The sequence below is a fragment of the Oncorhynchus mykiss genome, chromosome 7 (assembly GCF_013265735.2).
Source record: "Oncorhynchus mykiss isolate Arlee chromosome 7, USDA_OmykA_1.1, whole genome shotgun sequence".
Lineage (NCBI taxonomy): Eukaryota > Metazoa > Chordata > Actinopteri > Salmoniformes > Salmonidae > Oncorhynchus > Oncorhynchus mykiss.
In genome coordinates, this window is record NC_048571.1 from 20211983 (window position 1) to 20239902 (window position 27920).

The window sequence follows — 27920 nt, forward strand, 5'->3', positions numbered from 1 at the left end:
CAATAGGACAAATTGTTATTCTGTAGGGAAGACTGATGGTGCAGCAAGTTGAGCAGTGCTATTACAATATCAGAAAGAAAGATAGATATATTGAGCAATGCATACATGTATATGACTTGGCTTTATGTCTGTACTGCTTACGTTTTGCTTTCGTCTGTGCCGCCCCCATCTTTCCCTGAGGATGGGATTGGAAGCCTCTTCCTTATAGGAAACATATTTCTGGCCACTGGTCTTATCACAAAAGTAACTTCGTGTTTAATAGTATTAGAAACCTCTACCACAATAGCACATCTGTTAGCTGTCTGCTGTAAATCGTTATTTGTAAGGGTTAACGTTAGGAGGACTATTTTGGTACTTGAGATGAGGGTACTTCAACACTAGATGGTGCTCTGGTCTTACTCTGAATTCAAAACAAATCAACAAAGTTGATATTACTCACAAGTCTATAATACTGAACCAACATTTTGGCACAAAGCCTGCGTTTACACAGGCAGCGTTTACACAGGCAGCACAATTCTGATATTTTTTTTCTCTCATTTGTCTTTTGACCAATCAGATCAGCTCTTTTGCCAATAATTGGAGAAAATATCTGAATTGGGCTGCCTGTCTAATTGCAGCTATGGTGACTCAGGGCTATGACATAGTTGAAACAGGTTATTTGTATGCAGTGTAACCAATGACCATAGTGAAAGGTAACGCAATCTTAGTTGTGTACTCAGTGGTTTTTAAACAATTCATATCTGGCTTCCATTTGATAATATCTAAAAGCATTTAATGAAATACCATTTTCTGAGTGTTTATTGAGTGTGGTTTGTCTGAGGCTGAGGGAGGAATCAACATGCAGCCAACTGAGCCACATTCCCTCTCCCACTCCCCACCACAGAGTGAGACATCCAACCAGGCAGGAGTATAGCCTGACAGATAGAAGCATTAGGGAAGACCGGGGCCCCGTACACTGACATGGAATCTGAACCTTGGAAGGACATTGGGGAACTACTTGCAAGCCCATTGATCCCATTTGTTTAGATGGCAGGCTTATGAACTCAATTCCAGCCATTTCTTCAACATAGAAACATAGCATAGGTCTATGTCAAATCCTCTTCAGTATAATGTGTGGCTTCCATAGTGTTCATCAGTATTCAAGTTAAAACTCCGCAGGGAAAGGCCTTCAATACACTCTTAGACAAAAGGGTTCCAAAAGGGGTTCTGCGGCTGTCCCCATCGGATAAACTTTTTTGGTTTCAGGTAGAACTATTTTGGGTTCCATATGGAACGTTCTGTGGAAAGGGTTCTACATGGAACCCCAAAGGGTTCTACCTTAAACCCTTTCACCTATGGCGACAGCCAATGAACCCTTTTTGGTTCTAGATAGCACCTTTTTTTTCCTAAAAGTGTAGTGCTAACATCCTTCTTTTAGCCACGAAACCAAAACATTAGCTTACTTCGAAAAATGAAGAAATGGTCAATGGAATGTACAGTACATAACGTTAAGTACATGTAAACAACAATACTGTGTGTCTACTCAGATGTAGATAGTACAAAGGGCTTGGAGATATTTTCAACTTAAGATAATCTAGCCAATATAGACTGAATATGCCTTCTGTATGCATGCATGTACACACCGCCAGTATAGGTTGTGCATCGTTGTATTAATTCAATTACATATCAAGATGATAGAAACGGGAGGAGGTGTTATGTGACATCAAATATACATACAGCTAATAATTTAGGGTTGAGACGACATCTATTCCTAACGAGAGTTTACACAGCATGGAGATGTGTGATGTTTAGTTTTAGACTTCACATTGCATACACGGTGCAAGTGACAAGTGAGTAGGACGCAGAGCATGGAAACAGACCCTCAGGGCCTGCAGAGGCTAACATGGCCCACAACAACCCATTATTATTTACAGCATTGATACAGGTGTAGGATCTTAATTTGATCACTTGCTGCAAGAGAACCTGCATGCAGGACATTTTCAACGTGCGGTGTATTTGAGGTTTACAAAGGCTTCTGAATTTTGAAATTTCCACTTAGAAATTTCAGACTTGATTTTCCCTTACGAAATGTTTTTATCAACCCCTACAAAAATAGCCATTAATTATAATCCACACAATAATTCACATTTCCTGTTGTTGCGGGATTCATTTCCTGTTGTAGCAAACGGGTTCAAATTAAGCTTTCTGCTCGAAATCTCTCACACAGACCTTCACCAGAACTGACAGTGGACATAAGAATATTCTCAAGGCATGGGAAGGATAGCCTCAGGACCAGGTCATTTGCCCTATCGTACCAACTCCTCGTCACTCATTGTCAAGAAAAACAATATTTGGCTTGACAATGAAAGTAAGGGAGTTGACAAGAGCACCTTCAGATCTTGGACCAGACTATAAGAAGGAGGCTTCAGGTGTAAGAATGAGAAAAGGACATATTGATGTTAGCAAGAACTTACAAATGCTCCATATACTGTATGATAAGATGTATTCTGGAGATAAGCAGCTATTTTTTGTTTTGAACAATACAATAAACCAATTCAGCTAGCACAGTTTCGGCACTTCAGTGATCCATGTGTAAAAGCGTCCTCTGGCTAAGTAGCGAGGATTGCGTACTGTATAATAGCTAACAAACCATGCAGTGCTACAGTCAAATGTCCATTTGACATAGTATCATCCAGGTCAGAATTGTATTCCTTTCTAGGGTGGTGAGAGCGACCCCCCCTCCCCCACCATAGACTTTAAAAAGACAGCAGCGACAGAATCCCTAAGCGCATGAATAATAACAAAGTGCAATGCCCATCACAAGTGAATCTGTCTTGCAACAATGGGGATCTCCTCATATAGAGATCGGAGCAGTGTGCTGTTGTCATTTGGCTGTGTATCCCTCCACATCGCTCAAGCGCAAGGCCTATTTTGTAGCCTGGTTAAACCAGACTGAATGCTGTGCTCAACATTGTCTCACACAATGGGGAAGCATAGAAAACTCAATGTATCAGATACATGGCTCTGAGGCTACCTATTTTGTACTTTCCTTCTCTCAAATAGGTTCGTTCGGTCAGAGGAGACTCAGTATGAAGCTGACTCACAGGACAGTGTTTAATTTGTTCCGGTAAAGTAATTAAATCTCTCTCAGTTTATGCATCCCAAATGCCACCCTATTCCCTATATAGTGCACTACTTTTAACCAGAGCCCTATGGTTCTGCAGGTAGTGCACTTAAAAGGGTGCCATTCAGGACGCAAACAGTCTGTCTATAAAATAATCACACAAGTCACTGGCTAGATCCATGGGACTACAGTAGAAAATTAGCCGGCTGGCTAATGTGGCACAGATATTTTCACACATGTTGATTAATGTGCACTATAACAGGGATATCACACCCAATGTGTGCATGGATTTGTATCGTATACAATAAATGAATGAGCAGCAATAACCTCCAACCTGTTTAACTTACCATCTGAACCACTGGGACACTGAGTAGCCAATGGAAACTTAGGCAGGATTAAAGACTTCAGATTCACTGTCGTTCCAGACATCTGAATGCTGTGCAGAATATATTATTTTGATGCCTACATTTACTTGGCTCTCAGATGGAAAAATCGACAGAAAGCCTCTCAGTATGAGACCCAGAGAGACCTGTCACGGACATCTCATTGGCAGAACACAGTTGTTTTTCTAAACTTCTTTATTGTTCAATCAATCCAAAGACAATGGCTATTCATCTGAAGTGTAACAAACCCCAGTAAAAACAAAGACCGTAAACTCGTACAATATTCTGATAGATCAACCCCTGCGACACATATCTCAAAAATATACACACTGTATACTGGAAACGTACAGCTGAAAACAGCATATCATAAGACATGAAAAATAGCACATTATCAAATAATTCATGGTGTTATGTCCTATGTAACATCACCTAATACGTGTCTATATATGTGCGTGTCAGTAACTGAAAGTAAAATGTAGACATTATTAGAGCACACATAAAGAATGGGATAAGACAGACGGAAAGCGGTAGAGTTGTGTTCATGCTTATTACAATTGGAATAATGTGGATAAACGTGGGCTTCAACAAAAGTATGCTTTTCACAGTATGATGATACAGCTGATGGTAAAAGCTGTGGAGGGAGAAACCAGTGTTTCACTGAGTGGAATTTAAAAAATGTAAAACAAAAATGACATTTAACCCTCAGATTTGGTCCAACCACTGCGTTATTCTACAAATAGAAAGCCTCCATGATCTGTAGTCCTGTTTGTTGCAAGCACGCACACACGCACACACAAACCAAACACACACACATACACACACACACACACACACATCACATTACCCCACATCAGCTACAGTTGAAGTCGGAAGTTTACATACACCTCAGCCAAATACATTTAAACTCAGTTTTTCACAATTCCTGACATTTAATCCTAGTAAAAAATCCCTGTCTTAGGTCAGTTAGGATCGCCACTTTATTTAAAGAATGTGAAATGTCAGAATAATAGTAGAGAGAATAATTTATTCCAGCTTTTATTTCTTTCATCACATTCCCAGTGGGTCAGAAGTTTACATACACTCAATTAGTATTTGGTAGCATTGCCTTTAAATTGTTTAACTTGGGTCAAACATTTTGGGTAGCCTTCCACAAGCTTCCCACAATAAGTTGGGTGAATTTTGGCCCATTCCTCCTGATAGAGCTGGTGTAACTGAGTCAGGTTTGTAGGCCTCCTTACTCGCACACACTTTTTCAGTTCTGCCCACAAATTATCTATAGGATTGAGGTCAGGGCTTTGTGATGGCCACTCCAATACCTTGACTTTGTTGTCCTTAAGCCATTTTGCCACAAATTTGGAAGTCTGCTCGGGGTCATTGTCCATTTGGAAGACCCATTTATGACCAAGCATTAACTTCTTGACTGATGTCTTGAGATGTTGCGTCAATACATCCACATAATTTTCTTGCCTCATGATGCCATCTATTTTGTGAAGTGCACCAGTCCCTCCTACAGCAAAGCACCCCCACAACATGATGATGTCACCCCCGTGCGTCACGGTTGGGATGGTGTTCTTCGGCTTGCAAGAATCCCTTTTTCCTCAAACATAACGATGTTCATTATGGCCAAACAGTTCTATTTTTGTTTCATCAGACCAGAGGACATTTCTCCAAAAAGTACGATCTTTGTCCCCTTGTGCAGTTGCAAACCATAGTCTGGCTAATTTATGGTGGTTTTGGAGCAGTGGCATCTTCCTTGCTGAGCGGCCTTTCAGGTTATGTTGATATATGTCTCATTTTACTGTGGGTATAGATACTTTTGTACCTGTTTCCTCGAGCATCTTCACAAGGTCCTTTGCTGTTGTTCTGGGATTGATTTGCACTTTTCGCACCAATGTACGTTAATCTCTAGGAGACAGAACGTGTCTCCTTCCTGAGCGTTATGACGGCTGAGTGGTCCCATGGTGTTTATACTTGCCTACTATTGTTTGTACAGATAAACGTGGTACCTTCAGACGTTTGGAAATTGCTCCCAAGGATGAACTAGACTTGTGGAGGTCTACAATTTTTCTACTGCGGTTTCTTTAGATTTTCCTATGATGTCAAGCAAAGAGGCACTGAGTTTGAAGGTAGGCCTTGAAATACATTCACAGGTACACCTCCAGCTGACTCCTATGATGTCAATTAGCCTATCAGAAGCTTCCAAAGCATGACATCATTTTCTGGAATTTTACAAGCTGTTTATTAAAAGGCACAGTCAACTTAGTGTATGTAAACTTCTGACCCACTAAATTTGTGATACAGTGAATTATAAGTGAAATAATCTGTCTGTAAACAATTGTTGGAAAAATTACTTGTGTCATGCACAAAGTAGATGTCTTAACCGACTTGCCAAAACTATAGTTTGTTAATTAACAAGAAATTTGCGTAGTGGTTGAAAAACGAGTTTTAATGACTCCAACATAAGTGTATGTCAACTTCCAACTTCAACTGTATGTCTTGCCTACATTGGACACCTAATCAACAGCAAACATCCCTCGCGAGGGCAGAGCAGTCATTGTACTGCTTCAACATAGCGATCCCAGATCCACACACGGCCCGCCTGCACGTCCTCCTGTCAGTCACCATCTAAACCTAGCCCTGTCAGTCATCATCTATCCCTAAACCTGTCAGTCATCGTCTAACCCCAACCCTGTCAGTCATCATCCTCTTTCCCTATCTCCTCAGGTAGCGGTGTGCTGAAGTCCTGAAAACATGTTCTGAAGTAGCCAACCAGGGACTCAGACAGGTGCTTCTGGCTCTGCAGGGACAGGAAGTGGCCCTCGTCTGGGTAGAGCTGTCTCAAACAAAGGTCAAAGGTCAAACACAAGGTCAGTCAGGATAGTACTGTCCAGGATTGGGACTGTCATTTCTGTAGTGAATTGTGGTTACTCCTCTATCAGTTAGAAGGAACAAGAAAGTAACTCAATGTTTTTCCTGAGAGGTGTGTGTGTGTGTGTGTGCGTGTGTGCGTTGCATATGTGTGTGTGTGTGTGTGTGTGTGTGTGTGTGTGTGTGTGTGTGGGGGTGTGCATGTGTGTACGTGCGAAGGTGGTGGGTGAGTGAAAATATATTGGCTAGCAATCAAAATCACTTCAATAATCACATTATATAATCACTCATTCAACATTTTCATTCAAATTTGTTTATCACGGCTCGTACCTGCATTGTGTAGTTCGCTCCAATTTTGATCAAGTGCTTAATCAACTCTGCTGAATGTTGGAAATGAACATTTGCTGAAAAAAAGGACAAAAAAGCACCAATGGGTTTTGCAAATTGACTTTGAATACAACACCAATCACTGATTTTGACAGATTTAGGATTGTCTATTTTCCATTTCTGTTGGACAAAAGGGTATTTACCATCAGCGGTTCCATGAATCAACAGAAAATCCGGTCCTTGCGGTCCTTTCATCATGTTTCCTTGCAACCCTTTCATATTTGGAAGCACTCTAGAAACCTGAAAGAAAAGATATGGGAGACAGCGTAACCTCAAGGTTTTCCATTATTTTTTTACCATTATTTTTGACAAGGAGTCATGCTGAGACCAAGGTCTTTCTCACAGATGAGCCCTGTATACACATCAATATAAACATCAATATACACATAAATATTCACATCAATATACACTATACACATCAATATTCACATCAATATGCACTACCGGTCAAACGTTTTAGAACACATACTCATAACAGGTTTTTCTTTAGTTTGACTATTTTCTACATCGTAGAATAATAGTGAAGACATCAAAACTATGAAATAACACATATAGAATCATGGAGTAACCAAAAAAGTGTTAAACAAATATAAATATCTGTTATATTTGATATTCTTCAAATAGCCACCCTTTGCATTGATGACAGCAGCTTTGCACACTCTTGGCATTCTCTCAACCAGCTTCATGAGGTAGTCACCTGGAGTGTTGTGTTGAGACAAGGTAGGGTTTGTATACAGAAGATAGCCATATTTGGTAAAAGACCAAGTACATATTACAGCAAAAAAAGCTCAAATAAACAAAGAGAAATGACAGTCCATCATTAAGACATGAAGGTCAGTCAAAACGAAACTTTGAAAGTGTATTCAAGTGCAGTCGCAAAAACCATCAAGCTGGATGAAACTGGATCTCATGAGGACCGCCACAGGAATGGAAGACCCAGAGTTATCTCTGCTGCAGAGGATGGGTTCATTAGAGTTACCAGCCTCAGAAATTGCAGCCCATATAAATGCTTCACAGAGTTCAAGTAACAGACACATCTCAACATCAACTGTTCAAAGGAGACTGTGTGAATCAGGCCTTCATGGTTGAATTGCCGCAAAGAAACCACTACTTAAGGACACCAATAAGAAGAAGAGACTTGCTTTGGCCAAGAAACACGAGCAATGGACATTAGACCTTTGGTCTGGAGTCCAAATAGAAGATTTTTGGTTCCAACCACTGTGTCTTTGTGAGATGCGGTGTGGGTTAACGGATGATCTCCACATTTGTATTTCCCACCGTAAAGCATGGAGGAGGAGGTGTTATGGTGTGGGGGTGCTTTGCTAGTGACACTGTCAGTGATTTATTTAGAATTCAAAGCACACTTAACCAGCATGGATACCACAGCATTCTGCAGTGATATGCCATCCCATCTGGTTTGTGCTTAGTGGGACTATCATTTGTTTTTGAACAGGACAATGACCGAACACACTTCGAAGCTGTGTAAGGGCTATTTGACCAAGAAGGAGAGTGATGGAGTCCTGCATCAGATGACCTGTCCTCCACAATCCCCCGACCTCAACCAAATTGAGATGGTTTGGGATGAGTTGGACCGCAGAGTTAAGGAAAAGCAGCCAACAAGTGCTCAGCATATGTGGGAACTCCTTCAAGACTGTTGGAAAAGCATTCCAGGTGAAGCTGGTTGAGAGAATGCCAAGAGTGTGTAAAGCTGTCATCAAGGCAAAGAGTGGCTATTTGAAGAATCTCAAATATAAAATATATTTGTATTTGTTTAACACTTTTTTGGTTACTACATGATTCCTTATGTGTTATTTCATTGTTTTGATGTCTTCACTATTATTCTACAACGTATAAAATAGTAAAAATAAAGAAAACCCTTGAATGAGTATGTGCTCTAAAACATTTGACCTGTAGTGTACACCATACTTATCAATATGCACATCAATATGCACTATACACATCACAATATACACTATAAACTACACACATCAATATACATCAATTATCACATGAATATTCACATCAATACACGAAAAGCAAAACAAAACCTCAGGTTTGAACAGAAAGCAATATTTGAGGGAAAACCAACCACAGCACTGAATAAATAGTTGTGAAAAGATCGCGTTAAACAATTAGCCTTGTTAAATCAGACTGCTCACTTATTCCTTCACTTCACAAACAATGCTGAGCACAGTGTTCAGTCTGGTTGAGCCAGGCTACAATACAGGACTGGATCAAACCTGTCTAACACCCTAGGGGATCCAGTGTGTTGCTTCATTATAAATCTTCTTCGGGATCGGTGTCACTTCCACGGGACGGTTAAGCTAACGTAGGCTAATTCGATTAGCATGAGGTTGTAAATAACAAGAACATTTCCCAGGACATAGACATATCTGATATTGGCAGAAAGTTTAAATTCTTGTTAATCTAACTACACTGTCCAATTTACAGTAGCTATTACAGGGAAATAATACCATGCTATTGTTTAAGGAGAGTGCACCGTTTTGAACATGAACGTTATTAACAAATTAGGCACATTGAAACAAATGTTTTAACAGAAATGCAATGGTTCATTGGATCAGTCTTAAACGTTGCACATACACTGATGCCATGTAGTGTCCAAAATCTAAATTGCGCCTGGGCTGGAATAATACATTATGGCCTTTCTCTTGCATTTCAAAGATGATGGTACAAAAAAAATACAAAAGAACGGTTGGTTTTGTCTTTGTATTATCTTTTACCAGATCTATTGTGTTATATTCTACTACATTCCTTTCTCATTTCCAAAAATTTCAAAGTGTTTCCTTTCAAATGGTACCAAGAATATGCATATCCTTGCTTCAGGGCCTGAGCTACAGGCAGTTCGATTTGGGTATGTCATTTTAGGCGAAAATTGAAAAAAGGGGCTAATCCAGAACGTGCCTTTTTCCATCTACCTCTAAGGACTGTATGAGTGATGCCCCGCTGTTTGTTTATGATCAATTTTACCTACTTCTCTGGACCAGCATCATTTACATATTAAATGGCTGGAACTGGATGGCCCACAAATCAACAACCCACTTTCAGGGGAACACTTATAACACAGTAATCTCACACAGGAAGTTGTACAGCTTCACTAGTTATTATTCTGACTGATGAACAATACCTGGCCCAAGAACATACGCACACACAAAAATTTGCGCACGTACACACACATAAATACGAACACCCAACACACACACACACGCACGCACGCACGCACACACACACGCACACACGCTTCAGTGTGACAGTTCCCGCTGTTCTCCAATCTGCTGTGATATACTGTAGAACAACAAATAGAAAAGCATCAATAACAACAACAGATGGACTGTGATAAACAACTTACTTGATATCTGTTGTCGTTCTTTGACGTCAGGCCAAAGTATCGCTCTGAAAATGCTGAAGCTTCATGTGGAGAAAGTACGCAACATTTCAAAAAAGTATTCAGTTCTTTCATCTCCAATTTCATTGATAATCACATTTGTACAATATTTAATGTAATTTGTTGTGGAAAATGTACTCACACAAAACACACAGCACCGGTTACCCAATCCTAGATTGAGCCTAAACCTTGACTCAAAAACCTATTTCAATGGAGATTGTCCATTCAGCTTGCTTTTCAATTCAGGACTAGGTTTAATCTGTCAAGGAAACTGACCTAAAGGGTACGATCATGGAAACATTACTCACCGTAAAGTTTCCAGTCAACCACTGGGGAATTAGCAGCTGCACACTTAATCAGCGCAGTGGACCTCAGAAGCATCAAGGTGAGGTAAGCACCGTATCCCTGGAAAGAGAAGAAACACCTTCACTTGTTGAAAACGCCCGTGAGTGTGAAGCATGGTGATCAACTGAAAGACAGCCGTTAAACTTGCCTTTCCGTAGATTCCGATCCGCGCGCGGTCAATGTATGGGAGTGTCATCAAGTAACTGTAATGAGTAAAAAATAAATGCAACCCAAAACAGAATGACTAATTATTTTTTACAGACATTTCATGGGGGCTTTAACACAGATGACTGACAGTGAAGTTAGAGGGCACAACCATGACATTCATTTTCAATGGAAAAATATTGTGTCGTACCATATTACATCCTGTCTTATGGTATTGTCTTATATCATATTGTATGGCATCGCACCGCACTGTATATAGCATTACATCTTATATATTGCATATCGTATCATATCATATAATAGTGTATATCGCATCGTATCGTATTGTATTCTATATTATATATACATATATACATATTCTATACAAATACTGTCCATAATGTCTATACATCCCATCATATGTAAATAAATACATATATATAGATATGATAAAATATACACTGCTCAAAAAAATAAAGGGAACACTAAAATAACACATCCTAGATCTGAATGAATGAAATATTCTTATTAAATACTTTTTTCTTTACATATTTGAATGTGCTGACAACAAAATCACACAAAATTATCAATGGATATCAAATTTATCAACCCATGGAAGTCTGGATTTGGAGTCACACTCAAAATTCAAGTGGAAAACCACACTACAGGCTGATCCAACTTCGATGTAATGTCCTTAAAACAAGTAAAAATGAGGCTCAGTAGTGTGTGTGGCCTCCACGTGCCTGTATGACCTCCCTACAACGCCTGGGCATGCTCCTGATGAGGTGGCGGATGGTCTCCTGAGGGATCTCCTCCCAGACCTGGACTAAAGCATCCGCCAACTCCTGGACAGTCTGTGGTGCAACGTGGCGTTGGTGGATGGAGCGAGACATGATGTCCCAGATGTGCTCAATTGGATTCAGGTCTGGGGAACGGGCGGGCCAGTCCATAGCATCAATGCCTTCCTCTTGCAGGAACTGCCACATGAGGTCTAGCATTGTCTTGCATTAGGAGGAACCCAGGGCCAACCGCAACAGCATATGGTCTCACAAGGGGTCTGAGGATATCATCTCGGTACCTAATGGCAGTCAGGCTACCTCTGGCGAGGACATGGAGGGCTGTGCGGCCCCCCAAAGAAATGCCACCCCACACCATGACTGACCCACCGCCAAACCGGTCATGCTGGAGGATGTTGCAGGCAGCAGAACGTTCTCCACGGCATCTCCAGACTCTGTCACATCTGTCACATGTGCTCAGTGTGAACCTGCTTTAATCTGTGAAGAGCACAGGGCGCCAGTGGCGAATTTGCCAATCTTGGTGTTCTCTGGCAAATGCCAAATGTCCTGCACGGTTTTGGGCTGTAAGCACAACCCCCACCTGTGGACGTCAGGCCCTCATACCACCCTCATGGAGTCTGTTTCTGACCGTTTGAGCAGACACATGCACATTTGTGGCCTGCTGGAGGTCATTTTGCAAGGCTCTGGCAGTGCTCCTCCTGCTCCCCCTTGCACAAAGGCGGAGGTAGCGGTCCTGCTCCACGTCTCCTGATGTACTGGCTTGTCTCCTGGTAGCGCCTCCATGCTCTGGACACTACGCTGTCAGACACAGCAAACCTTCTTGCCACAGCTCACATTGATGTGCCATCCTGGGTGAGCTGCACTACCTGAGCCACTTGTGTGGGTTGTAGACTCCGTCTCATGCTACCACTAGAGTGAAAGCGCCGCCAGCATTCAAAAGTGACCAAAACCTCAGCCAGGAAGCATAGGAACTGAGAAGTGGTCACCTGCAGAACCACTCCTTTATTTGGGGTGTCTTGCTAATTGCCTATAATTTCCACCTGTTTGTCCATTTGCAAAACAGCATGTGAAATTTATTGTCAATCAGTGTTGCTTCCTAAGTGGACAGTTTGAATTCACAGAAGTGTGATTGACTTGGAGTTACATTGTGTTGTTTAAGTGTTCCCTTTATTTTTTTGAGCAGTGTATATATATATATATATATATATATATATATATATATCACATGCTGGTCGGGGGTTACATACTCCAGTGCAGCTATCTGGTCCTGAACATCCACGGTACCCAGGCGCTGGTGGACCTGCTGCAGGACTCTCAGGCCCCGGAAGCCTGTCCCCCTGCCGTCCAGCCTGGCCACGATCACCTCATCACTACTTACCAGCACCGAGTCCCAACCCAGCTCATACTCATCACTCACCGACTGACTGCCAGGCCCACCATCACTAAGAGAGGGGCGGTAGGGAGAGGGGAGGGAGAGGGAGAGGGATGAAAGAGGGTGGTTAATTCAAGCTTCTCAAACAAGATGACAAATTGAAAGTTCCACATTATGTGAAAACATATTCCCGTAATTAAAGAAAGCATAATCTCACATCATGGACTTAGAAAATCATTGTGTTTGTTCTCAAGGTACTCAGTTCTAAACGTATTGCTGAATGAAAATGGACTGAAGACTGTGTAACTATGTTAGAACGCTAGGAAAGAGGAGCGATGCTTACACAATCAAAAGAAGGCCGTAGAGAAGAGATTCAGAAAAGTCAAGGGGATAGGTGAGTTTCAAAGGCAGCTCTGTGAGGAAGAAAATACTGAATTACAGTAGTTATTAAAATAAACAATATACTGTAGAGAGAGAGAGAGAGAGAGAGAGAAATGTGACCGACAGACTATAGAGCAGAGAGAGAGAGAGAGAGAGACAGAAACAGAGACTACACAGTGGCAGAATACCTGACCACTGTGACTGACCCAAACTTAAGGAAAGCTTTGACTGTGTACAGACTCAGTGAGCATAGCCTTGCTATTGAGAAAGGCCGCCGTAGGCAGACATGGCTCTCAAGAGAAGACAGGCTATGTGCACAATGCCCACAAATGCCACCGTGTGCCATCACAGCAGCAAGATTTGTGACCTGTTGCCACAAGAAAAGGGCAGCCAGTGAAGAACAAACACCATTGTAAATACAACCCATATTTATGTTTATTTATTTTCCATTTTTTTACTTTAACCATTTGTACATTGTTACAACACTGTATATACATATAATATGACACTTGTAATGTCTTTATTGTTTTGAAACTTCTGTATGTGTAATGTTTACTGTTCATTTTTATTGTTTATTTCACTTTTGTATATTATCTACCTCACTTGCTTTGGCAATGTTGACACATGTTTCCCATGCCAATAAAGCCCCTTGAATTGAATTGAATTGAGAGAGAGAGAGAGACAGGGAGAGAGAGAGAGACAGAGACAGAGAGAGACAGAGAGAGACAGAGACAGAGACAGAGACAGAGACAGAGACAGAAATATACACAGAGAGAAAGATTTAGTTACCAAAGTCTTCACTTGGAATAACCCTGACATCTGACTTAGAGATCTTTTTGATTTCCAAGGCAGCTCTCAGAGGCATGTTGTTGTCCAATATAAAGTAAGCTGTGAGGATAAAGTGTGAAAGTAACCATTGACACACTGTGTGTAAAGAGACACAAGGATAGCGATTATATGGGGTATTAAACTGTGATGGAAAAATCAATCAACATATTGTTTCACAAAGCACATTCATTTGAGTTGAACATTTTTCTAATACAGTTGGCTGACTTCACATAGGCCACTGCATCTAAACCACATGTCCTGTGATCCTTTGTTTTAGACTGTCACCAATCACATCATTTCAGTACAATTATGCCTCATATTCAGTATCATTGAAAAGCATCCAGGCATATAAAAGACAAATCAATACAATTTGCATTAAAAAACACTTCCCAGATGCTCATTTAAACCTTGGCAGAACATTTCATTTGGACAGCTGTTGAAAATGTATTTCACACGATGTGAAACACAGCCAACAATCTCGTGGCCAAATATGAAATAGGAACCATTAAAACAGACTGGAAATAGTACAGTACAGTACAGTACAGGAGATGAGAATTCATATCAATACTTAGCATTACTCACTGTTTACATCATTAAAACTCTGCAGCATCACAGATGGAGCACCGGGACCTGTGGAACAGAAGATACTCTAGCAATACTGCATGGCATCGTTTTGAGACTGAACAAATGTTCAGTAGGATTTCCTAACATGGTTTTATAGTAGTATCGTAGCTACCCTAGACTATGTGAGCCCAACGACGTCACCCGCGGGATATACTTATTAAAGCAGTGGTTCGGAGACCCAGGCGCCATCTGCTACTGTATCATAAAATACATCATGGCATAATTACTCCCTAACCATGTCTCATATATTACCCAGAACAGGTTGGGTTTTACTACATAAAGCTGTATTTGGCTGAATGATATCCAGAAGGAAAAAGCACAGACCTTACCTTTACACTGTAGAATAACATGCTGTTTGTTCGGGCTGATGTCTGCATCAAAGAACGCGCATGCTTCCTGGTTCATCTCACAGGTCAAACATCGTTGAGAGAACAGACCAATAGTAGACGCACTGAAAGAGGGATTTTTGTGTTGGTTTGTTGAAGCACTTCTTCGCATTCTTGAGATAATTGCATTTCAACAATGTATTATGTCTATGCAATACGGATGGGGTAAGATACACTGTAGCTGAATAGGGCTAACAGCTACTAGAATGCAGCTGAAATGTCTGGTGTTATTGAGAAGAATGTTTTCGACATACAGCATGCGCATTTCTTGATGGGGAGAACGTTTTGGAATGATTTCTCACCTGTACACGTGTCTCTTTTGTGGGGAGTCTTGAGTACTGATAAAATATCTATATAGGTGAAAGCAGAATGACTTTAACCAGGGCAAGTACAATAATCTACAGTTACAAATAGGATAGTTTCAACAGAAGAGATGTTTGAAAATAGAAAAAAGGTCAACACTTGTTTGAGCTCATATCTGTAACACAAAATATGACATTCATTTATTCTCCTATTCTCTAGACTTACATGGTTTGCTCCCCCTCATCATAAGCTAATATCTTGGTCACCTCCCAGTTGCCTGACGTCAAGTGACGGACATCATTTTGATCACTTCTGAACTGAGAAAAGACAAATTGTGATTTTTTTTCTCTCTCGATAAAAAACATGTAAAAACGTTTTTTTTTTTTTTTTAAAGACACAAAGTGAGCCCTGAAAAAGCCGGAGAACGACAAGATGACCAAGGTGTATTTCAGAATTGGAGTATGACAGCACCCACCGATTTGGTGAACATGGCAATATGATGGAAGTCTCCTTGTCCCCCCTGCTTCACCGGTATGGTCAGGAAAAACCTGCTCCTGTCCTTTGAAAACACTGGCTTCTGGTTCTGAGGACATTGGATTTTAAGGGACAGTCAAAGTGCATCAATTTCCTCTTTACTATTAGCATATAGATACAATACTCACTGTTTTAAAATTGCAGCACAATGCGGACCACATCAAGCCCACAGTAGCATTCAAATAAAATGTTACTAGATAGAAATATGAATTTGCTAATGTTATAGAACATTAACATTTCAAACTTACCTGTCTGGTGAGCCAGAGATCTGAAGCTTCCTCATGTTTCTGAAATTCAAGTGAAGGAATACGTCTTAGATCCAACATGGAGTACGACACAGACGACGCCAATAAAACCCTTTTCTAGGGAGGACCACCTTAGCATAGATGAAGGAAAAAACCCACCTGTACACAGGATCCGACGGTGGCGTCACACACGGTGAGGAAGGACACGTTCTGGGGCCGGTTGAGCCATCGAACCGCTGCATGGGTGTTGCTGATCCACTTCACCATACTCACATAGTGTTCTCTGGGTCAACGTCAGACACATATTCAGATGTATAGCAACTACTTCTCCGGGCCATTTGAATCATATTTCTGAATGATGGTTGTGTACTTGTGAATGGAACTTGATCAAACATGCACAGTAACAATCAGGGGCGGACTGGCCTTCTGGCATTTTGGGCAAATGCCAGATGGGCTGGTTCATTTTTAGGGCCTCAGTCTATGGGCCTCTTTAACCTGGATTTTTCATGCAAAATGAAACCATTCAGGCTAATAATTGGAGCGTCGATGGGAAAAATGGGCCAATGTGGGGGCCTTGAGGAATATAATGGACCAGTGTGGGGGTTTCAAGGAAAAAAAGAGCCGGTGTGTTAGAAATTACAATACCGATTTCTGGTCTCAGTCTGCCCCTGGAAACAATTAAACATGCAGCCATACAAATTCAATTGTCGTATACTGGTTATAACGGTTAGTAAAGAAATAACATGCAAAGAATAACCTGACAAGCCTGGTGGCACCACAACAATTACAAATGCACACTAAAAGAACTAAGGGGCTGCCAGAATGATGTGTCTTCCTCACCTTCCTCTCAGGCCATCAGGTGGTACCAGCTCCTGAGTGTGTGTGGGACCGTACAGGTTCACCACCAACAGCCTGACTGTAGGGTTGGGCTGGCCAGCCTGTCAGCAAACAGATCCTCATAAGGTCAATTATTAAGTATTTCCGAGAAAAACAAATACTGTTGCTACACCGCTTTCAAACCAAGGTGCATGAACAGTGGATATTCAGCAACTCATTATAAACTAGGCTAACAATCAATGTTTCAAATGACCTCACAGGTTATTATTTTCTTAACATCTTTGTTTTGCCTGGACCATTTGGACGTCTGTCCTAGCTTAACATCTCTGGACCATTTGGATATTTGTCCTAGCTTAACATCTCTGGACCATTTGGATGTCTGTCCTAGCTTAACATCTTTGTTTTGCCTGGACCATTTGGATATCTGTCCTAGCTTAACATCTTTGTTTTGTCTGGACCATTTGGATGTCTGTCCTAGCTTAACATCTTTGTTTTGCCTGGACCATTTGGATATCTGTCCTAGCTTAACATCTCTGGACCATTTGGATATCTGTCCTAGCTTAACATCTCTGGACCATTTGGATGTCTGTCCTAGCTTAACATCTCTGGACCATTTGGATATCTGTCCTAGCTTAACATCTCTGGACCATTTGGATGTCTGTCCTAGCTTAACATCTCTGGACCATTTGGATGTCTGTCCTAGCTTAACATCTCTGGACCATTTGGATATCTGTCCTAGCTTAACATCTTTGTTTTGCCTGGACCATTTGGATGTCTGTCCTAGCTTAACATCTCTGGACCATTTGGATATTTGTCCTAGCTTAACATCTCTGGACCATTTGGATGTCTGTCCTAGCTTAACATCTTTGTTTTGCCTGGACCATTTGGATATCTGTCCTAGCTTAACATCTTTGTTTTGTCTGGACCATTTGGATGTCTGTCCTAGCTTAACATCTTTGTTTTGCCTGGACCATTTGGATATCTGTCCTAGCTTAACATCTCTGGACCATTTGGATATCTGTCCTAGCTTAACATCTCTGGACCATTTGGATGTCTGTCCTAGCTTAACATCTCTGGACCATTTGGATATCTGTCCTAGCTTAACATCTCTGGACCATTTGGATGTCTGTCCTAGCTTAACATCTCTGGACCATTTGGATGTCTGTCCTAGCTTAACATCTCTGGACCATTTGGATATCTGTCCTAGCTTAACATCTTTGTTTTGCCTGGACCATTTGGATGTCTGTCCTAGCTTAACATCTCTGGACCATTTGGATATCTGTCCTAGCTTAACATCTTTGTTTTGCCTGGACCATTTGGATGTCTGTCCTAGTTTAACATCTCTGGACAATTTGGATGTCTGTCCTAGCTTAACATCTTTGTTTTGCCTGGACCATTTGGATGTCTGCCCTAGCTTAACATCTCTGGACCATTTGGATGTCTGTCCTAGCTAAAGACTTTTGTTTTGTCTACACCATTTGGATGTCTGTCCTAGCTTAACATATCTGGACCATTTGGATATCTGTCCTAGCTTAACATCTCTGGACCATTTGGATGTCTGTCCTAGCTTAACATCTTTGTTTTGCCTGGACCATTTGGATGTCTGCCCTAGCTTAACATCTCTGGACCATTTGGATGTCTGTCCTAGCTAAAGACTTTTGTTTTGTCTACACCATTTGGATGTCTGCCCTAGCTTAACATCTTTGTTTTGTCTGGGCCATTTGGATGTCTGTCCTAGCTTAACATCCAACGAGAGATTATCTCAGAGATGACTGAGCAAATCATCTATTTATTTTAAATCCCGAGAGGGAATGACTGAACTGGCAGAACATCATTGTGAATACCTCATACAAGCAAGGCAAATGTAGATGTGTTAGAAGTAGGGCTGGCACGGTAATTCTATAATCGTGTAAACAACGATTATGGATGAAGAACGTCATTTTTAAGTCGACAAAGTTGACCTAAAAGCAATAAGTAAGAGTAAGCCTTATTCACGAACAACCAATATAAGGAGAGATGAGAGAAGATAAAAGCTGACTGTAGACTGTAGACAGCTGACTGTAGACTGTAGACAACCGGGCATTCAAAAAGACCAGACGTGCAGTCAGCAGAGAGAGGAGAAGATGTGCTTCTTTTTCTTTGCTATTCGAACGGTTATACTTGTAACTATAAACGTGACCATTTGGCTGACAAATAACCGTAATTCAAAATTCCATAACCATCACAGCCTTTGTTAGAAGCGCCATTACCACCTATAAAATCTGAGCAGTGTTCTGATCATTTTGTCTAATCATTTATTCAGTTTCCAATTTCCCTTTTGTTGAGACTCCATAAATACTTGATCTACCAGAATATAAGACCTTGATGTGAGCAGTATTTCTAACCAACTCTATGCACAGGATAATCTCGATAACTCGATAGCCATAGTTGTTGTATCGACCTGCAGAACATATAATACATCAGTCGATAGCACAGAGACGTGATTTCCAAAGCTCAAATCTAGTATACTGTGTGAATCAACAAAGACACACAATAGTTACAGTGTTGTTTTTCAAATAAACAAGCACAATTTCACCAATGGAGGCAAAATAATGACGCAGATAGATAGATGCACTTTCTTCAGCAGCATGCTGTCCCATTATATCGCGTCTTTCCATTACCTTGGGGTATGGGTACTCCTGTGACCTGGGGTAGGGGCTGCCAGTGAACCGGGGCAGGAACATGGTAGGTACCAGGGTATCGTTGATCATGAGGAAGGCCAGTCTCTCTCCGTCAGGTGACAACCAGTGTGCTATGTGTGACTGCAGAATCTCCTCTGAAAACACAAGGACCCAACTGCCATCAATTCAACTCTGAACTATACTATTGTTTTTTTCTTCTTCGGATCGAGTCCTATCCACATGAATATAGGCTTCTTCTGTACACCAGTACTTGAAGTTGCTATATACTGTATATCAGCAATATGTTACTGTAAGTGAAGTTAAGAGAAAGTTAGAATTTGTGTCTGCATCAATTGGAAATCTGTGTTTTACACAACCTTGTTGAATATATGTCAAGAGGATGACAAATGAAGAATTCTTACAGTTTTTTGACGGACGTTGTTTTGGGCTGATGTAGATAAAACACACAATTGGTCTTAATTAAGTCAAAGCTACAATTCATCATTAAGCTGTAAATAATAAGTGCAAATTGTGAATGAAATTGTGAATGAAATTGTCCCTGCTATCCCTGAGCATGGAACAATGTGTGGATTATGGCCCATTCATGAGGAGACAACACTGCTGTAGTGAAGTAATGACTTTCCTTCATCTATATTTAATTAACTTTGATAAAAATTCGGAGTTAGTTCTCATTTATCCTTCAGAAATGGGACTAATATCGTTAGTAGAGTTCATTTTGAATTCTTATTCCATCCGACCCTGAATGTGACTGAGAGCCGTTCAACTGTGAAAGTGATGAATTCCTTTGTGGCTGAACATTATTTATTTCCAATGTCTGGAATACCTTTCCTGACATTGTGTTCTTGGGTACAAGGCATTCAGACAAACCTTCATACAGCCAGTCAGCGATTCCATTAAATATGACTCCTTCCTCTCCCGACGAAGTAATCCTAAGAGAATTGCTCTGCACATCTGATTGGTAATAGATGTTGTTTTCAAAGATGTAGATCTGAAATGAGAGTAAAGAGAATTGTAGTTGCGCTTTGCATGGAGGCTATACAACTATAGCACAGCAAAAGCCAGACTCTGATTCCCATCAGTATCTACAATACAGCACTAGTTCACTGCCAGAGAAATTTGGTAGGGATTTTATGACATATTTCCATTTATGATCCATCTCAGGAATTAAAGTGCACCGTAATGGGTAGCATTGACTAATGACTATATATTGCTAGACTTCAGTATTCTCTTCTTCAATCAGTTCCTTTCACATGTTCACTTTTGTACCCTTTTAACAATCAAGTGTGCTTTGTTAGGCCGCCAGATGTTCGGCAAGACAAAAATCGCATGCTGGGTTTTGTTTGTGACCAAAAAAACTCAGAACAGAGTAACAGATGCTCAAGTGTCTGGTCCGGGAAAAGCGTAGTCTGCATCCCCATCTGTAACAGGACCACCTGCTGTCACAATGGCCGCCTGATATACAGCAAATGGTGCTTTCTACTCCTTCACATGAGAAACTGTACCACAACTGGTCATCATAACAAATATAAATACGGCAAATTTTATACCAACCCCTAGTGTGACGACTGGGTTTGAAACCGAGTCTCCCGCATGCCAGAAAAGCACATTCAACACATCTTGATGGAACACTGTACAAAATCCATCAATAATGCTCACACCTATCAATTTCTTTCATATGTGTGATGAGGCATCTGTGACAGTCTAGGAGCCGTGCCCATAGGTTGATTTCCGATTGGGTGAGAGAGAGAGGGAAACTAGGAAGTATATGGCATCATAGAAGAGGAGAGACTCACCAGCTGCTGTCCCTTCACACCCCACGCTGCATGCTGGAGCACTGCATTCTGGACCTCCGGAGGATTCAACTCCCACACCTCTCTGAAACACAAGGACGCGCACAAAAGTACACAAAGACAGGCAGACAGGCATGAACAAACCCCATCTGTTGTTGAACTAGAGATGTCAAAGATGGGGTGTATCATACATAATGCGGTATGTTCTTCAGCATGCATGTCAATACAAGACACGAAGCATCAACCAGTCCATTCAGTCTCTTACCTTGTGTGGATGTTGTAAACAATGTACGCTGCAGTATAGGAATGTCTATACACCTGAAATTAAAAGTATTGACAATTAATGTTACAATAAATAATAGACAACAATAAAGCATATAGGATGCAAATGAATCATGTTAGAAACCAAGTGTCGGGATTCCACAATGTAACTGTTTCCGAAAATAATTCAAGACTGTGTTAGCCCGCACAGCTCAGGGAGCCAACGCAACTCTTCAGCTGTCAGGTAAGGTTAATCATCATGCAAACTTGGCAGCACACCACCGATACTGCATAATAATAATGCATAACACAACTAAACAACATTTGCATCAGTCCATTCTCTAGGGAATCCCATTCTGGTGCAATGTTCCCAAACCTTGGTTGCCAGCGATCCAGCCATTAAACAAAGAGGAAATCAATGACAGATCCCTGGTTTGGGCTTAAATATTAATACGTAAAAACACATAAAAGGTGAATAAAGAAAGAAAAAGAAGATAAAACCTCAATGAGGTCAGTACACCCGCCATTAACCCAGCTGGTGCAATCTGATTTCTGATCAGAGCCCATTTGCGGTTTGGTCTCCTTCTTCTTATGGGCTAATCTCAATTGCAATTTCCTTGAATCGTCGCGTCCCCTCTCCTCGCGTCCTTCTCAAAACGCATTAAAACAGAAATCTGAGATTTCCTTCGGACCTTCTCCTCCTATGCATTCTGAGAATGAGGCGAGGAAAGAGGCTAGGAATCAGGGAATAACAATTGAGACTGAACCTATGCTTAGGGTCATGGGAAACACTGATATATTCTGTAGTTCCATTTTTCTTTTGGTTAGCTGAAACATTTGCACTGGGTTCGTGTTTGGTTATTTATTTATTTATTTATTTGGCTGAAAGGTGATTCATATCTCATATACTGCTCTGGTGGAAGACAATTGTATTCAGTTGACTGTTTGTATACTAATAATGCCCTGTGACGTTGTACTGTATGTGTTGACATGTTTATCTCTCGTAACTGTTATTCAAAAGTGTATTGGTAAATAACAAACAACAGTCATTTAACCCTCCTGTTGTGTTCCGGTCAAATTGGACCGATTTACAAGTCTTCTCTCTGAAAAATGTAGTTAATTTAATCTGATTGTCATAAGGTTCCATGACTTTGTCCAAACAGGGCATCTGAACACACAAAATACATTTAGATGATTTTCATTACATTTTGGGTGTTTTATTTAACCTTTGTACACCTGTGGTGTTCCCAGTCAAAAATGACTGGTCATTAGAAATGAATGGGTGAGACTACAATTAGTGTATAAATTGAGTTCCGGCACATGCCCATTCATCAGATGGACACACTTCCTCTCCCAGATCCCCACATGCATGTGTGTTTGATCACACACACACCTCACTCCCATTCTTGGCTTCCATGGCAACCCCCACGGGAACCTTTCCCCAATAGAATATTTCCCCCACGGGAACAACACCTGTTGGCATTCTCACAAACAATCGCAACATTGGTTCAATAATATATAGAACTTTTCTCGCAGCTCTGGTATATAAAGCTTATTTGAGGCCTTGTTCACAATTCATTCTGTGGCAGCACAATGACCAGATGATATACTGTATGTGAGGCTCTTGATCATATCTTTGATCATGACACTGATGAGGAGGAGAGAGGCCAGGAAACTGACAGTGATGTAGTCTGTGATAAATAGCACAATGTGTTTCATCTGAGTCTTTGTTATAGTCAAAATAATCCATACATGATGCTTTTTTAAAACTCAAAAACGAGTTGTATGAGCTCGGGTCAATGAGGCCTACAGGCCATAAATAGCAAATAGAAGTTCAAAACTTGTAATGTTCACAATAACTTAAGTTGATCAAAAAGATCTAACACAACATTGGGTGATAATATACATATATTATTATGGATTGCTAATCAGCTATAATGGGGCGGTCATTTTGGACCGGGAACACAGAATGAATTAACATGAAACGAACACAACAGGAAGGTTAACGACTATTCATATCCTACCTGTTTCACTTCGTAAGCAAATAGCACATATTTCATGTCTGGAGAGAGAGAATATTTGGCAACTTTGAAAGACACCTAGGACAAGGGAAAGACAGAAGTCACAAATAAAACATCTAAAGGTTAACACATATTGTACATAGATCTAGGAAGTATCTTGTACATAGATCTAGGACATATCTTGTACATAGATCTAGGAAGTATCTTGTACATAGGTCTAGGAAGTATCTTGTACATAGGTCTAGGAAGTATCTTGTACATAGATCTAGGAAGTATATTGTACATAGATCTAGGACGTATCTTGTACATAGATCTAGGAAGTATCTTGTACATAGATCTAGGGAGTATCTTGTACATAGATCTAGGAAGTATCTTGTACATAGATCTAGGAAGAATCTTGTACATAGATCTAGGAAGTATCTTGTACATAGATCTAGGAAGTATCTTGTACATAGATCTAGGATGTATCTTGTACATAGATCTAGGAAGTATATTGTACATAGATCTAGGAAGCATCTTGTACCTAGATCTAGGAAGTATTTTGTACATAGATCTAGGAAGTATCTTGTACACAGATCTAGGAAGTATATTGTACATAGATCTAGGAAGTATCTTGTGCATAGATCTAGGAAGTATCTTGTACATAGATCTAGGACGTATCTCGTACATAGATCTAGGACGTATCTCGTACATAGATCTAGGAAGTATCTTGTACATAGATCTAGGAAGTATCTTGTACATGGATCTAGGAAGCATCTTGTGCACACAGTACATTTGGAAAGTATTCAGACCCCTTCACTTTTTCCACATTTTGTTACATTACAGCCTTATTCTGAAATGTATTTCAAAAATGTTTTTCCCTCATTAATCTACACACAACACCCCATAAGCAAAAACTGTTTTTTTGTAAAAAAAACAACAACAATTTATCACAGTTACATAAGTATTCAGACGCTTTACCGAGTACTTTGCTGAAGCACCTTTGGCAGTGATTACAGCCTTCTTGGGCAGAACGCTACAAGCTTGACACACCTGTATTTGGGGAGTATATTCCATTTTTCTCTGCAGATCCTCTCAAGCTCTGTATGGTTGGATAGGGAGAGTTGCTGCACAGCTATTGTCACGTCTCTCCAGACATGATTGATCGGGTTCAAGTCCGGGCTCTGGCTGGGCCACTCAAAGACATTTAGAGACTTGTCCCGAAGCCACTCCTGCATTGTCTTGGCTGTGTGCTTAAAATTGTTGTCCTGTTGGAAAGTGAACCTTCACTCCAGTCTGAGGTCCTGAGCGTTATGAAGCAGGTTTTCATCAAGGATCTCTCTGTACTTTGCTTCGTTCATCTTTCCATTGATCCTGACTAGTCTTGATGCTGCCACCCCCATGATTCAATGTAGGGATGGTGCCAGTTTTCCTCCAGGCATGATGCTTGGCATTCAAGCCAAAGAGTTCAGTCTTGGTTTCATCAGACCAGAGAATCTTGTTTCTCATGGTCTGAGAGTCATTTAGGTGCCTTTTGGCAAATTCCAAGCGGGCTGTCATGTTCCTTATACTGAGGAGTTTCTTCCGTCTGGCCACCCTACCATAAAGGCCTGATTGGTGGAGTGCAGAAGAGATGGTTGTCCTTCTGGAAGGTTCTCCCATCTCCTCAGAGGAACTCTGGATATCTGTCAGAGTGACCATCGGGTTCTTGGTCACCTCTCTGACCAAGGCCCATCTCCCCCCGATTGCTTCTCAGTTTGGCCGGGAGGCCAGCTCTAGGAAGGGTCTTGGTGGTTCCAAACTTCTTCAATTTAAGAATGATGAAGCCCACTGTGTTCTTTTTTTTAATAAAAAAAAAAAAAAATTAAATACATTTTACCCCTTTTTTCTCCCCAATTTCGTGGTATCCAATTGTTTAGTAGCTACTATCTTGTCTCATTGCTACAACTCCCGTACAGGCTCGGGAGAGACGAAGGCTGAATGTCATGCGTCCTCCGATACACAACCCAACCAGCCGTACTGCTTCTTAACACAGCGCGCATCCAACCCGGAAGCCAGCCGCACCAATGTGTCGGAGGCTACACCGTGCACCTGGCAACCTTGGCTAGCACGCACTGTGCCCGGCCCGCCACAGGAGTCGCTGGTGCGCGATGAGACAAGGAGATCCCTACCGACCAATCCCTCCCTAACCCGGACGACGCTAGGCCAATTGTGCGTCGCGCCACGGACCTCCCGGTCGCGGCCGGTTACGACAGAGCCTGGGCACGAACCCAGGGACTCTGATGGCACAGCTGGCGCTGCAGTACAGCACCCTTAACCACTGCGCCACCCGGGAGGCGCCCACTGTGTTCTTGGGGACCTTCGACGCTGCAGACATTTTTTGGTACTCTTCCTCAAGTCTGTGCCTCGACACAGTCCTGTCTCAAAGCTCTATGGACAATTCCTTCGACCTCATGGCTTGGTTTTTGCTCTGACATGCACGGTCAACTGTGGGTGCTTATATAGATGATGTGTGCCTTTCCAAATTATGTCCAATCAACTAAATGTACCACAGGTGGACTCCAATCAAGTTGTAGAAACATGGAAACAGGATGCACCTGAGCTCAATTTCAAGTCTCAAAGCAAAGGGTCTGTAAATAAGGTATTTCTGTTTTTTATTTTTAATACATCCCCCCCCCCCCAAATATGTTTTTGCTTTGTCTTTGCTTTGTCATTATGGGGTATTGTGTGTAGATTTATTGAGAAAAAAAGTATTTAATCAATTTTAGAATAAGGCTATAACGTAACATAATGTGGAACAATGGAGGGGATCTGAATAATTACCGAATGCACTGTAGATCTCAGAAATAATTCAGATGATGGTAAACCAATACACAGCCTGTATACTGTACCATGCTATTACAATCACAGGCATATAACCTTTCCACCCAAAATTGTAGCTAGCATGTCTAAACATGAATCAGGGATTAATGGTGCCCTGCTTTCCGCCCAGTTAGATTATTAAATGGCAAAAAGCAAGCCTGCCAATGACAGTCAAAAGCCGCTTAGCCTTATGCAACACATAAAACATGACCTGTCAGATCAGTCTTTTTTTAAAACGATTATATCATTTTTTCTCAAACAATAACAACCATACATAAACAAAAGACAATAAACAGACAGACATACATTTCATCAAACATCAATGACATCACACCTGCTCAGACCTACGTTTCCACCACAATGTCTCACAACCACACGTCCCCTCATCCTTTATCCCCTGGAACTTTCCTGTGCATGTAATAGTCTATGCCATATTTTTCTCCGTAGCCCACACCTTTTCAATATTTAAATTGATTTATCACAATGCTACAGGAGGCAAATAATGACAATGTGCTCAGTTTTGATATTTCTATGCAATATGGTACTGTGTTATGAATGCTGATGGGTCAATATGGTACTGTGTTATGAATGCTGATGGGTCAATATGGTACTGTGTTATGAATGTTGATGGGTCAATATAGTACTGTGTTATGAATGCTTATGGATCAATATGGTACTGTGTTATGAATGATGATGGGTCAATATAGTACTGTGTTATGAATGCTTATGGATCAATATGGTACTGTGTTATGAATGCTGATGGGTCAATATAGTACTGTGTTTTGAATGCTTATGGATCAATATAGTACTGTGTTATGAATGCTGATAGATCAATATAGTACTGTGTTATGAATGCTTATGGATCAATATGGTACTGTGTTATGAATGCTGATAGATCAATATTGTACTGTGTTATGAATGCTGATGGGTCAATATGGTACTGTGTTATGAATGCTGATGGGTCAATATGGTACTGTGTTATGAATGCTGATGGGTCAATATGGTACTGTGTTATGAATGCTGATGGGTCAATATGGTACTGCGTTATGAATGTTGATGGGTCAATATGGTACTGTGTTATGAATGCTGATCAATCAATATGGTACTGTGTTATGAATGCTGATGGGTCAATATGGTACTGTGTTATGAATGCTGATGGGTCAATATGGTACTGTGTTATGAATGTTGATGGGTCAATATGGTACTGTGTTATGAATGTTGATGGGTCAATATGGTACTGTGTTATGAATGTTGATGGGTCAACATGGTACTGTGTTATGAATGTTGATGGGTCAAAATGGTACTGTGTTATGAATGTTGATGGGTCAATATGGTACTGTGTTATGAATGTTGATGGATCAATATGGTACTGTGTTATGAATGTTG

At 40.9% G+C, this 27920-nt stretch overlaps 1 protein-coding gene across 2 annotated transcripts in view; it reads right to left on the reverse strand.

Annotated features, from left to right (window-relative positions):
* Positions 1–5912: 5912 nt before the first annotated feature.
* Positions 5913–27920, reverse strand: part of LOC110527455 (inactive dipeptidyl peptidase 10) — a 47361-nt gene continuing 25353 nt past the window's right edge. For both annotated transcript variants that reach the window (XM_036982867.1, XM_036982866.1), the window contains exons 5-26: positions 23697–23771; positions 21677–21729; positions 21415–21496; positions 20489–20609; positions 19601–19755; positions 16944–17041; positions 16263–16386; positions 16107–16145; positions 15800–15907; positions 15550–15641; positions 15324–15371; positions 14965–15086; positions 14594–14641; positions 13973–14071; positions 13146–13215; positions 12678–12872; positions 10638–10692; positions 10453–10549; positions 10109–10167; positions 6885–6981; positions 6685–6758; positions 5913–6319 (exon numbers count right to left, since the gene is read on the reverse strand). In XM_036982867.1, the coding sequence (XP_036838762.1) occupies positions 6179–6319; positions 6685–6758; positions 6885–6981; positions 10109–10167; positions 10453–10549; positions 10638–10692; positions 12678–12872; positions 13146–13215; positions 13973–14071; positions 14594–14641; positions 14965–15086; positions 15324–15371; positions 15550–15641; positions 15800–15907; positions 16107–16145; positions 16263–16386; positions 16944–17041; positions 19601–19755; positions 20489–20609; positions 21415–21496; positions 21677–21729; positions 23697–23771 (2052 nt within the window). In that variant the 3' untranslated portion in view covers positions 5913–6178. The remainder of the gene's footprint in view (positions 6320–6684; positions 6759–6884; positions 6982–10108; positions 10168–10452; positions 10550–10637; positions 10693–12677; positions 12873–13145; positions 13216–13972; positions 14072–14593; positions 14642–14964; positions 15087–15323; positions 15372–15549; positions 15642–15799; positions 15908–16106; positions 16146–16262; positions 16387–16943; positions 17042–19600; positions 19756–20488; positions 20610–21414; positions 21497–21676; positions 21730–23696; positions 23772–27920) is intronic.